Source organism: Leopardus geoffroyi, chromosome A2, assembly GCF_018350155.1.
Source record: "Leopardus geoffroyi isolate Oge1 chromosome A2, O.geoffroyi_Oge1_pat1.0, whole genome shotgun sequence".
Taxonomy (NCBI): domain Eukaryota; kingdom Metazoa; phylum Chordata; class Mammalia; order Carnivora; family Felidae; genus Leopardus; species Leopardus geoffroyi.
In genome coordinates this window covers 62,194,272-62,210,143 of record NC_059331.1, presented here as the reverse complement: position 1 = coordinate 62,210,143, position 15,872 = coordinate 62,194,272, and the positions used below count along the sequence as shown (strand labels likewise).

Genomic DNA, 15,872 nt, shown 5'->3' with positions numbered 1-15,872 from the left:
TCCAGTGACATCCATCCTTCGGCCCCAGGACTTCCTGAGGTCAAGACAGGCAGGGCGCCTGAGAGCCCCGGGACTTTCCTCGGGAACCACACATTTCCTGGCAGTGCGCAGGCAGCCCCCACAGTCCCCTGCCCTCCTGCAGTCACCGGGGCCATAGATGTGGCCAGGAGACAGCAACGTGAGCCGGCCATGGGACTGGACACCTTAGTGTGGGGGTGACCTCAGGTGTGGGGGTGACCTCAGGTGTGAGGGTGACCCGGGTGACAGGGTGTGACCCTGGGCATGAAGGGAGGATGTGCCCTTCTGAGCTCCCTGGGCTGCACGACACAGTAGTTGAGGGGGGCAGGACAGGCAAGGGTCCAGGCAGGAGCCCCGCCCCCGCCCTGTGGTGCACCTGCTTTCACATAGGGTCAGCCAGTCTCTGTTTGCAGAAAAGAAAAGCAACAGTCTGTCCCATAGAAATGTGCATCACAGTAGGGTCCGGAAGGCGCTGTCACAGGCGCCCGTCTGGCGACAATGGCCCTGCACACACCCCCACGCTCACGGCACCTCCCAGGACATCAGCATCTGTGGTGTCACGACGCCCCATGAGCCGGAACAGTCCGTCCTTTCCACGGGGAGGATGTGGCCACCAGCTCGTGCAGCACAGCCTGGAGCTCCCGACCCCTCTGAGCCACAGATGAGCCAACATCCTGAGACGCATAATATGATCAAATGGCTTTTCCTCGAGAGCTACTTCAGACCCTGCTTTTCTCATCCCACAGGCAGGACTTTGTAAAAACAACGGACTTGAAGACGTGGACTTGGCAAATCCCTGGCCCTCCCTGGACCCCGTTTCCATCTCCCCATCCATGGCTTCTGGGACGGGGTTTATTCAACCAGCGTTCACCAAACCACCCAGCCAGCCCCAACTTTTCGGGGTTCTTTGACGGCCGTGGGAAGGCAGCCAGTGGCCTTTCAGATGGATCCCGGCTGGTCTTATCTTCTCAGACAACTTAGGAAGTCAGCTTGGGGTGAGAGGCAGCGGGACGGATTGGAGACAGAGGGCAGGCAGCCGGCTGCGCCCTGCGCTCCCTGTCCTACAGGTGTGGTCACACCCTCCCTGGGCATGGAGGGCCCACCACCTTGGAAGCCCGGGCGTCCGCCTTTGAACTGGCAACAGACATGAATCTTCTCCTCTGAATTAAACCCCAGAAATTCAGATGTTGAAAACAGCCACCCGAGAGGACTTTAAATTTTTTTTTTTTCAACGTTTATTTATTTTTGGGACAGAGAAAGACAGAGCATGAACGGGGGAGGGGCAGAGAGAGAGGGAGACACAGAATCGGAAACAGGCTCCAGGCTCTGAGCCATCAGCCCAGAGCCTGACGCGGGGCTCAAACTCACGGACAGCGAGATCGTGACCTGGCTGAAGTCGGACGCTTAACCGACTGCGCCACCCAGGCGCCCCATCCGAGAGGACTTTAAATGAGATGCTTTGTCTCTTTCTGGAAGGAGTCCTGCCCTGAACGACGGGGCACCACGAGCAAAACCCCAGTCTGTCTGGGCCCCAGTTTTCTTGTCTCTGAGGCAGAGAGAGCCCTGCCTGGGAGCTAGAGATACAAACAGGGAACCTCGTCCAGCACGTGTTGTGTCATGTACTAGTTCCCGGAAATACAAAAATAATGTGTCTTTTCCCTTCTTCCGGAAGCTCCTCACAGTGGGTTCTGGCTTCGCCCTTGGTAGTTGAGTGACAGGTGCCTGAGCCAGGGCCCTGGGGAGGGTTGCTTTGCATGAGAAACGGGTCTGCTAACAATTCAGATTCCCCAACCTGAAGTGAACACCCACCCCAAGGGGAACACCCAGTGGAAGGAAAGGTGCAAGGCCAAGTCCAGGGAAAGAGGGACCACAGTCCCAGCCAGTGTCCAGGAACAGCTGCCCCAGGGATGGCTCCGCTGGGTGGGCGCTCTCAGGACCTCTCGCCCCTGATGCCCTGGAAACCATCCCTCCTGCTTGCACTGCCCGGAAGTTCCTCCCTCCTCCCAGCTTGCTGGGCTTTCCACACATTGCTGCTGAGTTTTGTTTTCCACATCCACATGAGTTCTCTCCTTCATTCTGAGAATGTGGTGATCTCTGCTCATTTTTTTTATTGTTTATTTTTGAGAGAGACAGAACGTGAGCAGGGGAGGGGCAGAGAGAGAGGGAGACACAGAATCCGAAGCAGGCTCCAGGCTCTGAGCTCTCAGCACAGAGCCTGATGCAGGGCTCGAACCCACAAACCGTGAGATCATGACCTGAGTTGAAGTCAAACACTTAACCGACTGAGCCCCCCAAGCACCCCTGCTCATTTCTTAATGTAAAACCAACCTTGCATTCCTGCAATCAAACCCACCTGGTTAGGATGTGTTATCCTTGCTCTCCAGCTGGATTCGATTTGCCAAGAGTTGCTAACAACTTCTGCATCTATGTTTATGAGGGATAATGGTGTATAATTTTCTTTTACTTCCCTTGTTCTGTATCAGAGCTCTGCTGTCCGGTGAGAGGAGTCGGGAAGCAGTCCTTACTCTCCATTTTACTAGTTTAAGACTACCGTTAGTAGTAGTCCTACCTCACATATTTGACAGGATTTACCAATGAAGCCATCAGGTTCTAGAGTTTTTCTTTCTAGGAAGGTTTTTTATTAAGAATTTAATTTCAGAAGGGTGCCTGGGTGGCTCAGTCAGCAGAGTATCTGACTTGATTTCGGCTCAGCTCATTATGTCAACAATTCATGAGTTCGAGCTCTGACTCGGGTTCTGTGCTGACTGCTTGGGATTCTCTCTCTCTCCCCCTCTCTTCCTCTCTCTCTGCCCGTCCCCTGTTCATGCTCTCTCTCTCTCTCTCTCTCTCTCTCTCAAAATAAATAAATGCATAAACATCAAGTAAAAAAATAATTCAGTTTCGGGGTGCCTGGCTGGCCTCACCAGAGAAGAATGTGACTCTCAATCTCAGGGACATGAGTTCAAACCCCACGTTGGGTGTAGAGATTACTTACATAAACAAACAAACAAACTTAAAAAAAATATTCAATTTCTTGAGCAGCTACAGACCTATTCAGATACACTGTTACTTCTCGTGCTTAGTTTTTCAAAGAATTTGTTCTTGGATCTAAGTTGTCAACCTTACTGGCATAAATTTGCTCCTAATATTTCCTTATTACCCTTCTAACGTCTATAGGATTTACTGTGATGGCCGCTCTCTCCTTGACACCAATAATTTGTAGATTCCTTCTTTCCTTCTCCATCGGCCTCACTAGGATTTTGCGAATTTTACTGATTTCTTCTGATGGCCAGGTCTTGGTTCTCTGGATTCATCTACCAGCCATGTGCTTTCTGTTACCCTGATTCCCATTCTTGTCTTTAGTATTTCCTTCCTTCGCCTTATTTTGGGTTTGCCTTTTTCCCTAGCATCTTCAGATGGAACATATCAATAATTTTTTTTAATTTTTTTAACATTTATTTATTATTGAAAGAGCATGAGCAGGGGAGGTACAGAGAGAGAGAGGGAGACAGAATCTGAAGCAGGCTCCAGGCTCCAGGCTCTGAGCTGTCAGCACAGAGCCCGACACAGGGCTCGAACTCATGGACCACCAGATCATGACCTGAGCCGAAGTCAGACGCTCAACCGACTGAGCCACCCAGGCACCCCAGAACATATCAATAATTTCAAATTGTGCTTCCTTTCTGACATAAGCGCTCAAGGCTACGAATGCTCACTCAACGCCGTTCTGGGGTGCCGCACAAACGCCAATGTGTTTTTGTTAGGATGAGACATTTCCTAAGAATTACCTAGGGACTTTTTTTCTCTGACCCATGGATTCTTTGAAAGAGTTTTGTTTAATGTCCAAATATCTTGGGGGGGTTCTAGATCTCTTACTGGTTTCTGGTATAATTTCATCAGAGGAGAGGAGTGCACTAAGTATGATTGTAAACTTTTGAATTTTATTGAGCTTGTTTTTACGTTCAGGTAGGGAGTCCATGTTCTGGAAGGTGCCACATGCCCTTCTGAGTGTCTGTTTCCACGTTCGCAGCTCTGAGGATACCAATGAGGTGACGGTGACCGATGCTACTGTTCAAATCTTCTATAGTTTTGCTGATCTGTTGGCCTGAGTGGTTTGCCCATAAAAGAAAGAAGGGTGTCAAATACCTCCAGACACAGGATTCAACTCTCTCCTCCCCAAATGATCCAAAGTAGCCATGACATTTCTGTGCAAAACCCTCAGTGTTACTTGGGAAAAGGCAGGTCAAAACTGCAAAATGCTAACTATACCGGAATTAAAATAGAAATGAGTAATTAAAAATAAGTCAACAGGACTGCAAAACACCTGTAAGAAGAGGAGACGTGATACGCCCCCAGCGACACAGAGGCTGCAGGCCAGACCCACGGCCATGGGAAGACCAGACTCAGCGGCCAGAAAACCCTCGGATTCTGAAGGTGATCCAGGGCCAGCATCGCACGGGGAAAGCAGGATTTGAAGGAAGCCCCCTCCCAAAAGCCTCATGGGAAGGAGAAGGTCCGCTGGACTTTGAGCAAGGAGGGGAGTGGTGTGTGCAGGTGACCCACAGGGGGTCCACACCCCCTTCCCCCAAAGCAAACTCCCACCAAAAGACCGTAGTCCCCAGACGCGCAGGAAAGGCCAGGTCTAACTGCAAACTTCGTGCGGAATAAACAAGGAGATGAAACGCACAGAGAAGGCGGCCGGGCGGCAGGAAATGAACGCACACAAATGGAGGGAGGAGAGTCTGCCCGACCTCGGAGGAGGCGGGAAGAAGACGGAAGCCAATGGCATGTCTACACTCGAAACGGAATTACATACTACCACCCAACAAGCATCTGAAGACATGAAAACCCAGCCCAAATCTCAGAGCGCCTGGGTGGCTCAGTCGGTTGAGCATCCGACTTCAGCTCAGGTCAGGATCTGGCAGTTCGTGGGTTTGAGCCCCACATCAGGCTCTGTGCTGACAGCTAGCCTGGAGCCTGCTTCTGATTGTGTGTCTTCCTCTGTCTCTGCCCCTCCCCCACTCATGCTCTGTCTCTCTCTCTCTCAAAAATAAACATGTTTTTAACAAAAGAAATTAAAAAGCAAAGAATTAGATTAAGCCTTTCAACCATGGCCAGACTAAACGAGACAACCACAGAGTCGAATTTCTCCAAAACCGAGGGGCGGGAGCACAGGTGAGAATTTATGTCCAGCCAAGCGGTCTCTTGAGTATCAAGGCCACAGGAAAACACATCTCCACACACAAGAATGAAGGGAATCCTTCACCCATGGGCCCTTCCGGGGAAATCCCAGTTAGTTCTTTTTCTCCTGAGTTGAAAGCAAACACTTCAAATCCTTGACACACGAAGGGAGGAGCCTCCCAGCTGTCGCGTCACGCCCCTTCCCAGATGCACACAAGTCCCTGGGGCGCCCGCACGTGGGACAGACAAGAGGTTGGGAGTGAAGTGGGAGGACAGAGTTTGTAAAAGAGAAAGACGGAAGCCCTTTATCCCTTCACCAACCCTCCCGGGTAGATCAGCTTCAGGAAAGACCAAGGGTCTGGGAATTGGCTGGTCAGTCTCCACGTGCGCACATCCTCAGGAAGGTCCTTGCGAATTTCCAAGTCACACCTGCCCAGACCCAGGCGACAGTAAACGAGGTCCTCAGAGGTCTCTAAAGAGAGGCTGACGCCTCCCCACCAGAGCCCTGATCCACCCAGAAGACACTGAAAACCCTGCAGGCCGGCGGCTGTGACCGTGTGGGTTTTGGGATGCAGAGGCACAGACCTCCTCTCTAGCAACTCTTTGTAAACCCTGTCTCTGGGCCACAAATGGGCGGATCTGGAGCCACGGTGGATGCCCGGCTGCTGGTGGCTTGGGCACCGTCCCTCCCAGCCGGCCAGCTGGGGTGGGAGTGTGCCCTCCGTGAGAGCTCCAGGCCCCCTGGTGCAGAGTCTCCTGCAGGCAGATTGATGCCCGAGAGCCGACCCAGTGTGCCCGTAAGACGAGGGCAGAGGACCTGTCATAAATAAAACAGCATCAGGCACAGAGTGGGGCAATGACCAGCCAGGGTGCCAGGGACGGGCCCGAGCCCACTGCTCCCCTGTTCCCAGCATCCCCTGAGAGTCGTGTAACGTCTAGGACCAGGTTAGAGTGAGCGGACGAGCCTACGCTCCAAGGAGCCTTGACAACTCCAGGATGCCCCACGGTGAGGTGGTCACCACCTGGCGACCGGGAGGGCCAGTCGCTGCCTCCCTCCGTGAGGAGACTTTGGTGACTCTCTTGTGCCCAAGTCATTAGAGGAGTGGTCCAGGGCACTGAGGTCAGATAAATCAGGGTTTAATCTTGTCTCCACCATTAGCCAGCCATGTGGCCTCGGGAACGTTACCTCACCACGCCGGGGCCTCAGTTTCCTCATCTGTAAAGTTGCAGTAAAAGCGGAGTGGACCCCGAGGGTCACGAGGGGATCACAGGATGCCGGGCACTCGGGCACCATTCCCAGAACGCAGGAAGGACGTGCTATTATTATGTTCCAGGAAGCCCGGGTCCCACGTTTCTCCTCTGGTGGCTTTGTTATTGGAAACCTTTTCATTTCCGGCTAGAGAAGCCGCCAAGATCCCTGCCCCCTCCGCCCCCTCCCCACATCCCTGTCCCTCCTTCCCTAACCTCTCCCGGCCCCCAGGTCACCCCGCTTTCTCCCTGCCGGGAGCTCCCTCACAGGACCTGAAAGCGGCCCCCCAGCCCCCAATCCTGGTGTCTCCCAGGCATGTTGTGTGAGCGTCACTCACGGACAGAAAACAGGCCAGGAGGAGACAAAAGGGAGGACTCAGGAGTCCAGAATCCCCCAGATGCGTTCACTTTGTGCCTGAGCTGTCCTAGAGTCGTCCTACTCATGAGCGACAGCGGCCCATTGGACCCGGGTCCTTGTTCTGCCGCAGAGGCCAGCACTCAGGGAGAACACGCCTCTGCCCACCCCGTCTGCAGTCATGCCTGCTGCTTTGTTCATGGACTCTTTCTTTCAAATGGTATTGAAGCTTCTGCATCAATTATCACCCGTGTGGCTCGGTATGTGTCCCATGAAGTCACGGGCCACGGAGGGGCAGGGGCCAGCCAGTGACGGGGCCTCCAGACCACTGGACGGGACCCCGCTGCTCTTGAAGAGACGAGCTACGGGTCTTTCCCAGGGCACTTGTCCCGTAGTCGGGCCGAAGGAGGAAAACCAGAGAGGTGGTGGCTTGTCCCCAGGGACCCTGCAAGGCAGAGGTGAGGTGGGCCTGCCCTGCCCCCCACCCAGCACCTGACTGAGTCTTCAGGGGCCTCGAAAAAAATACCACAAACCAGGCGGCTCTAGAAACATGAGTTTACTCCTCACCGTCCCAGGGCCTGAAGCCCGAGATGCAGGCCTCCCTGCGGGGCCTCTGCTGGGCGAGTGGACGGCCACGTTCTCCCCGTGTCCTCCGTGGTCTGCGATCTGTGCTCACTTCTGGGGGAGGGACGGGAAGCCGTGGGGAGCAGCACCCAGGTCCCAAGGAACTGGAAACCCGATTTCTTGACCTGGTGGCCGTGGCTCTGTGTGTTATTCTTCCTCTTCAGTGTGGGCCCGCACTGATGTGCTATGTGTCTTCACGTCACGCCATAAGCTCTAAGGGCCTTTTTCGGATGTTCTGTGCCCAGAGCCGGTGCAGACATGGCTTCTGGGGGAGCTGGCGGCCGTGTGCGTTCCCAGACCCCCTGGAGGCCCTCCATGCCCCGATGCCTCCCTCCGCGGGGTTCTGAGCAGTCCTGCTGTCGCCGGCCCAGAGCCCACGGACCTCTCAGACCCCAGGGCTCCCGCCCCAATCTATAAGGATGCCGCTTGGATTCCTGCTCCCAGAATGGGAGCAGGGGATTCAGACAGACCTCAATACCTGAGAAACAACACTGCCCCCCAAACGGAGCTCTGAGCAGGCGGAGGGGCTGGCCCTGCAGGGAGTGGGGGTCCCTGGGAGGCACAGAGACGACTCAGGAACTCAGACCCCAAGCGGCTTTGAAACCCTCCCCAAGCCCTGCACTGGGGGCGAAGTGGGGGTGGGGGGGTGCCTAAAGGTCGTGGGTCCACCTGGCTTTCTGCTCACCATCACTGGGGACGTGTCTGGGCCGGCTGGTCACCCCACACAAGCAATCCAGACGTGACAAAGGGCAGAGAAGAACACCATCCGGTTACATTGGCTTTGGGCCTTCCCAGAAGATGCAGTGTTCCTGGACAGCAGGGTCTCATATGGTAGACATTTCACAAACGTGTCATCTTCCAGCCACGTCCCATGCCAGCCAGCCTTCCCCGAATGGTGGGAACTTGCCAATAAACATGCTGGGTTTTTTCCCAAAAATCTTTATAGATGTGACTCCAAGGCAAAGCCCATCCTTGTGTTCGCAGTTCAGGGATTCTGGAACGGGGTGGGCCCAAGTGGGAGGCAGGGAGGCCCAGCCTTTCATCTGCCGCAGCCGTCCACACCTGGCCTGGTGTCCCCAGGGCTCCAGCAACGACGTAGCCCCGGGCAGGTCCCCGTTGGACAGGTGTAACAAGCACGTGCCCGCCAGGACAGTCCTGACCACCGTGGTCTGGCTGGCCGGCCAGGGTGGGGGTCTCAGGCCAGATGCCTCACAAGCCTCACACATTCACCATCGCAGAAGCCCCAGGGCACACAAACCACACACATGAGGTGTTCATGCCCTGTTTAAATAGCTTAATCAGGGGTGCCTGGGGGGCTCAGTCAGTTGAGCGTCCAACTTCGGCTCAGGTCATGATCTCATAGTTTGTGAGTTCGAGCCCCGGGTCAGGCTGTGTGCTGACAGCTCGGAGCCTGGAGTCTGCTTCGGATTCTGTGTCTCCCTCTCTCTCTGCCCCTCCCCCGCTCATGCTCTGTCTCTCTCTCTCTCTCTCTCTCTCTCTCTCTCTCAAAAATAAATAAACATTAAAAAATTTTTTAAACAGCTTTATGAAGTTCATGCATAAAATCAGCAGCCTGGCCCTCCACCATCTCCTCCCTCCTGCTTTGACCCCTCCTGCAGCCAATTATTCTGGTATTTTTCCAGCTTTAGGGAGATACGATCCACACGTAACACTGTGTAAGTTACACAATGTAACAATGCTGATACATGGTGTACTGTACGTATGTGTAGGACATTCACTTTACCATACGTGGACGCTATACATTGTGAAGTGACCCGTCACCTCACAGAGTTACAATTTTTTTTATGGTGCAGAATTTTAAGATCTAGCCTCATAGCAACTTTCAAGTACACAACACAGAATTATTAACTCTATGCACCGTTCTGTGCCTTAGGTCCCGAGGACGTACTCGTCTTGCAGCAGGAAGCTTGCTCCCTTTGAGACCAACATCGCCCCCCGCCACCCCGCCTGCCCTTTCCCCCTGCCCTCCTCCCTGCTCCCTTCTCCCCCCGGGGGGCCTGGAAACCGCCTTTCCAGTCTGTCTCTCTCTGAATTCAGAGTTTCTTACACTCCACATGGGAGCAGGATTGGATAGAATTCATCTTCTCTGTCCGACTTATTTCACTTAGAATAACCCCCTCAAAGCCCACCCATGTTCTTACCCATGTTAGCAAGGCAGGATTTCCTCCGTCTTGCTAAATACCGCACTCGCAGGTGCTGCCTGGTTTTCCGTATGCGTGGACTCCCCACCATAAAGGAGGAAGGTTCCACTCTGTTTTGGCCCCGCGGCCCCAACACCCACGGCCTCATCCTCCTTATGGCGTCATCGTATTTGGCTGAGACTGGAGGCCAGGATCCCGTGATGAGAGCCTCGAGGAGCCAAATACAAACTGGGCTGGACCCCCCTCTCCTGCCCCCCAGGGCCCCCCCACTGAGTGCAGTTCGCCGATGGCCCCTACGCCCTCTGACAGCCGGCACCTTCCTGGAGCCGCAGATCCCAAGGCCCTGGTCAGCCACGTCTAGACCAGGATGCCCTGGGGGGTGCCCCTGCTCACAAGGGTGTCCTGGGTCCTGGCCCATGCCCCCTTGTGGGCTCCCTCATGCCCAGAAGCTGGACTCGGGCACTTTGGTGCCCGTGTCCCTGTCTGACCGATGACGGCACCACAGACGGAGCTTTGCCGGGGAGCATGTTGGTAGGTGTGGGGGCTTCCGGAGAGCAACCCAGGGGTCGGTCCAAGAAGTCCCGGCCAGCCTCTCACTAACCTCCTTCCCAGAGCGCGGAGCCCGCTGAGCCCCCCAGCCCGCTTCCCACGCCTCCGCCTGCAGCAACCTTCCCGTCACTACCCGGCAAACTCCTCGCCAGGCCCCAAGGCCAGATGGGCACCCGTCCTGTGAAGGCTTGCTGTCCTGCACCATGACCCCTCGGAGCCCTCGGGGCACCACTCTGCGTCTCTGTACAGAGCACGTTGCTGTCACCAGGGAGAGACACCAGCTTGGCGGGCTCACTGCCTGTTCCACAAGCTGCAGCGTGTGCCGTGGTCTGAATGCCATCCGGCCCGCTGTCCAGCCACTCCTCCTTGAAGGACGTTTCTATCATTCCCATCTGTCGCTGCTGGAACAACACTACAGGACAGGACGGCCTCGCCACGCCTCTTATGCTTTTGTATCCGTGCCCCCTGGGGAGAAGGAATGCCCCCTCCTCCACAGAGACCACCAAATCACCCACCAAACGTGATGCACTTACTTATTGTCAAACCAGGACCCTTTCAACACATCCTGCCAACACCTGTTACTAACCACCTGTCATTTTCACGATGAATATTAATATCTCATGCTTTAATTTAATTTCCCTGAGACTTAGTTCCCCCTCGTATCCTTGTGGGCTGTTTCCACATCCGTTTGCACTTCCTTTCCTATCGATTGCCCATGTAAAAACTGGGTTGTCTTTTTCAATTGATTTCTAGAAGCTCTTTATATACGTATAGGTACTAGGTCTTAGCCGTCTGGTAAACAATCAGCTGTCCTATTTGGTTCATTCCTAGATATTTTACTGTTTGTGGCCGCTGTGCATAGGGCACCTCCTACGTGAATTTATGTTTGAACATTGCTGTGATCCACATAGATTGTTGATTCTGTATCCAGGCTTTGCCCCATTACCACCACAAAAATCTCATTGGTTCTAATTATTTGTATTGATTTTCATGGATTTTCTAGGTAGATGGTCACATATCTGCAAGTAACTGACAGTTTTGACCTTTGCTTTTCAATACATGTCCCATTTCTTTTTGATGTGTTTTTTTGGGTTTTTTTTAGTCTTACTACACCCACTAGTACCAGTCTCAAATGTGAGCATCCCTGGTTCCTTCCTGACATTAAGAAGGACACGTCTGGGGCGCCTGGGTGGCTCAGTCCGTTGAGCGTCAGACTTCGCCTCAGGTCATGATCTCGTGGTTCGTGGGTTCAAGCCCCGAGTAGGGCTCTGTGCTGACAGCTCAGAGCCTGGAGCCTGCTTTGAACTCTGTGTCTCCCTCTCTCTCTCTCTGGCCCTCTCCTCCTCTCTCTCTCTCAAAAATAAATAAATAAACTTTAAAAATGGTTTTTAAAAAGAGGACGCATCCGATGTTTCGCCACTAGGACACACGTGAAGTAGGTGTCTGGGGGCCGCCAGTCTGTGCACCCCCTGGGCCCGTCCTGCTCCGCTTATGTGGCAAACCTGCGGCTGCTCATTCCCTCTCCTCTGTCCCGTGTTTCTCCTCTGGAACATTGATTCCCAGCTTATCCTGCGGCTACAGGTGGGTCCGTGAGACGAGTCTGGCCAAGAGTCACAGGGAGAAGCCCTGGAAGAGAGATTTCCTGAAGAAAAGGTAGAGTCCTAGGGTGCCTGGGTGGCCTAGTGAATTAAGCATCTGACTCTTGATTTCTGCTCAGGTCATGATCTCATGGTCGAGAGTTTGAACCCTGCGTCTGACTCTGCACTGACAGTGCAGACTCCCCTTGGGATCCTGTGTCTCCCTCTCTCTCTGCCCCTCCCCTACCAGCACTGTCTCTGTCTCTCTCAAAGTAAACAAATAAACTTGGGGGAAAAAAAAAAGGGTGAAATCCCAAGAAGAGACTACCTCTGCCCTTCCTTACCCCCTGCTTTCACGCGGGTGAAATGCTCCAAGATGAGCAGCCGGGCAAGTTCAAGGAAGGAGGTCATGAAGCAGGTCCCCTCGTGACATCCCTGGGTCACTGCCCCAGCCACTGGTCGTGTTCTTCAACGGGATGCCCGTCGGTGCGCCACAAGAGGAGATGCAGGAGAGGCTCGGGAAACAAAGGTGATTGTACCAATAGGGCCCAGAGACGGGGAGGCACCAGGTGGTCAGGTGGGGGGAGCCCAGGCTGGAGTCTTCTCTGGGATTTCCACAGGGCACAGGTTAGCACTCACAGGGCAGGCTAATCAGCTCAAAATTGGCTACCTTGAATAATTCCAGCAGGTTCGAAACTCCGGGCTGTCCCCAGCTGCCTGGTACCTGGCCCCGGGCTGATGAGGTTCAGGCACTGCCTCCTTGGTCCACACAGGCTGGCTCTGGGCTGGCCGGCAGGCACATCAAAGGCAGGACTCCACTGGGACCTGCGCCTGCCCTGAGAACCGCTGGCCCAGGGGGGGCAGCCTCCCAAGCAAGAAAGAGTTTGTAAGATGCCGGAACATCGTAAATCACAGAAAATGAAAAGTGTGCTCAATACAACCACACACGTGGTTAAGCCGCTTCTTGTCAGTCAGGCCCCTGCCATCTGCTACCTTCTCAGACCGAGTCCTGGTGGGTCAAGGTGGCCCTGGACGAGCACCATTATTTAGGGAACTTCCGTCTTTGTCTACGATCTGGCAGAAAGTACTCGCAAATCCGAAAGGCCTGCGGTCCTACTTTAGAGGTGGAATCTAAGTGACTTTCCAACCTCATCTGAGGAGACCATTTTATTCAGGTTCCCCACCACAACTCCGAACAAAGACCCTGTTTTATTGATCAAAGCTTGTCTGCCTTTTCTATTTCATTACCTCTGTTTCCATCATTTCTTATTTCTTCCTTCTACACTTTCCGTGTTTCCTTTGCTATCTGTTACTAGTGTATTGAGTTGCACAGTTAGTGAATTTTATTTCCATCTTTCATATTTCCTGGAAATGCATCTGAGGCTACACACTGTTGGGTCCGTGCTGCGGTTTGGGGTCCTGTCAACACTCGCCAGCGCTTACCTACCCGCGCTGGGCAGGGGGCTGGTGTAGGAGGGGTGCTGCCCACTAGGAGACCCCCTCAGTCACACTGGGCACCAGACACCTCACACGCCCTCCCCACTGCCGAGCACAAATGCAGCCCGTGTGAGCTGATGCAGATGGTGCTTTTAGCGGTACAGACTCGAAAATGATTGTGATTTCCATCTTTATTACCCCTTGAACCCAAAATTACACAGAAAGTTTGTTTGTGGGACGCCTGGGGGGCTCAGTTGGTTGAGCGTCCGACTTCAGCTCAGGTCATGATCTCGCAGTCTGTGAGTTCGAGCCCTGCATAGGGCTCTGTGCTGACAGCTCAGAGCCTGGAGCCTGTTTCGGATTCTGTGTCTCCCTCTCTCTGCCCCTCCCCTACTTGTGCTCTGTCTCTCTTTCTCAAAAATAAACATTAAAAGGGGCGCCTGGGTGGCGCAGTCGGTTAAGCGTCCGACTTCAGCCAGGTCACGATCTCACGGTCCGTGAGTTCGAGCCCCGCGTCAGGCTCTGGGCTGATGGCTCAGAGCCTGGAGCCTGTTTCCGATTCTGTGTCTCCCTCTCTCTCTGCCCCTCCCCCGTTCATGCTCTGTCTCTCTCTGTCCCAAAAATGAATAAACGTTGAAAAAAAAATTTTTTTTTAAATAAAATAAACATTAAAAATTTAAAAAAAATGGGCAGAAGAGGGGTGCCTGGGTGGCTCATTCGGTTAAGTGTCTGACTTCAGCTCAGGTCATGATCTCATGGTCTGTGGGTTCGAGCCCCGTGTTGGATTCTGTGCTGACAGCTTGGAGCCTGGAGCCTGCTTCGGATCCTGTGTTTCCCTCTCTCTCTGCCTCTCCTCTGCTTGCACTCTGTCTCTCTCTCTCAAAAATAAACACTAAAAAAATAATTTAAAATAAAAGAAAGTTTGTAATTTCCAAGTAAAAAGATTCTTTCTTCCACCCTTCAGTCCTTTTAACCCAAGACTGTGGCCAAAATCATTTCAACCTTTGTCGGCTCCCCTTGGGTGTTTCAAAAGGATGAATATTTCCACTTGGGAAGAACAGACAGGTTGATAGATAATCGATAGATAATGAACATTAGATGCAGATTGTGTCAAGCTTGTTAGCGGTTATACATCCCCACTTTCCGTGTGTGTGTTTATGTGATCTTTCGATTTGGGGAGATCTGTTTAATGTGCTCCGTTTCTCCTCGTACCTGTAACAACCCTTGATCCGGGTCCTCGGGTCCTCGGAGGCTCCAGGCTGTGGAGTCCTGCTCAGCCTCTCGCTGCGTGTTCCTGGACCTTACACGGCTGATCCCGCCCCAGCCCCCCGCCCCACTCCCATCTCTCTGACGGGAGCCCTTGAGACACCGACCACCTGGTTAATTAGGGCTGGGTAACCAAGAGAACAGTGTGCTTCCCAGATACCTCATTGATCATCACTAGTATCTATTTGGTTTCCGTTCCTTGATTGAGAAGTCGATTCTCCAACTGTAGACTAAAATAGCGCTCCTAGAGGAAAGCAAATTCAGGGGCACATAAGCGGCTCAGTGGGTTGGGGGTCCGACTCGGTTCAGGTCATGATCTCGGTCCATGAGTTTGAGCTCCGCGTCCGGCTCTGTGCTGACAGCTCAGAGTCCGGAGCCTGCTTCGGATTCTGTGTCTCCCTCTCTCTCTGCCCCTCCCCCGTTCACACTCTGTCTCTCTCAAATATAAACATTTTAAAAAATTAAAAGGGAAAGAAAATCCATGTAAGAGAGACACCATGAATGCACCGTATTGGGACCACAGCCACAGAGCGCTCTGCAAAAACTGTGATGTCACTGTTTTATCTCGTCCTGACTGTCCCCTGGCATAGATGGGGCCACTGAAGAACAAGGTCCCTTCCACATCTGCTGAGGTCAGAACATCTGTGTCCTCCCCAGACTCCCGTGTTGACTCCCCAGTGCCCTATGGGATGGCATTCACAGGTGGAGTCCTCGTGAAAGAGACCCCAGAGAGCCCCCTCACCCCTCCCGCTGAGAGGGGACACAGGAGGACATCTGTGAGGCAGAGGCAGGCCCTCAGCAGATACCTCGCGGAATCTGCAGCCAGGATCCTGGACCTTCCAGCCCCTGGAACTATGAGAAATAGATTCCTGCTGTTTACAAGGCACCCAGTCTGTGGTATTTTACTGTAGCCACCGACACAGACTAAAACGACATCCTTCTAAACACACAGAGCCCAGAATTTAGGCCAAAGCAAGCAGCCTCTGGTGCTCAGGTGACACCCACTCAGCATCAGGGATGAGAGACCCAAGGCAAAGCCAGGGGCGGGGGGTGCTGAGAGAGGCCGAGGTGGGAAGGGACGGAGTCCAGCAGGGTCCCCGCTGACAAGCAGCTGACTGCACAGAAGTTTGCCAGCTCCACGGAGTTAGAGGTTACTACAAACAACTGCACCGGGGACATGCCACAGCCCAGGGAGACCCAGAGGAACACCCGCCCGCCTGCAGCAGGGGCCACACAATCTCTCCTTCGGTCACCGAACATGGGACTCTGAGACCTCCCAGGCTGCTCCGTGACCTGTCGTCCCCGCAAAGCTGAGCAGGGGACATTCATACCTCACCTCCAGCCAGAGATGATTCTCAGAGCCACGGTGGACAGACAGACAAGGGTTCCCCAAGGCAGGGACCCAGCCACACAGCGGGGAAGCAGGGAGGCTCTGGTGGCCAGGTGAGGGCAGAG

The 15,872-nt window shown here is 53.7% G+C and overlaps 1 protein-coding gene across 6 annotated transcripts; it reads right to left on the bottom strand.

The window, feature by feature from the left end:
- Positions 1–3,937: 3,937 nt before the first annotated feature.
- Positions 3,938–14,785, bottom strand: LOC123606169. Of its 6 annotated transcripts, XR_006716139.1 has the most exons (7): positions 14,364–14,785; positions 12,385–12,579; positions 12,059–12,229; positions 11,640–11,763; positions 8,112–8,249; positions 7,051–7,551; positions 5,073–6,016 (listed from the first exon to the last, which is right to left on the bottom strand). XR_006716139.1 is itself a non-coding variant. In XM_045494215.1 (6 exons), the coding sequence occupies exons 3-6, from the start codon at positions 8,112–8,114 to the stop codon at positions 5,505–5,507; spliced, it is 894 nt and encodes a 297-aa protein (XP_045350171.1). In that variant the 5' UTR covers positions 8,115–8,249; positions 11,640–11,763; positions 12,059–13,472; the 3' UTR covers positions 5,073–5,504. The 6 variants fall into 6 exon arrangements, 2 of the variants coding, with proteins under 2 accessions (XP_045350171.1, XP_045350172.1); XR_006716137.1 differs by lacking the exons at positions 5,073–6,016; positions 14,364–14,785 and adding an exon at positions 3,938–4,123 and having other exon boundaries at positions 12,385–13,472; XR_006716136.1 differs by lacking the exon at positions 14,364–14,785 and having other exon boundaries at positions 12,385–13,472.
- Between the last annotated feature and the right edge of the window lie 1,087 nt (positions 14,786–15,872).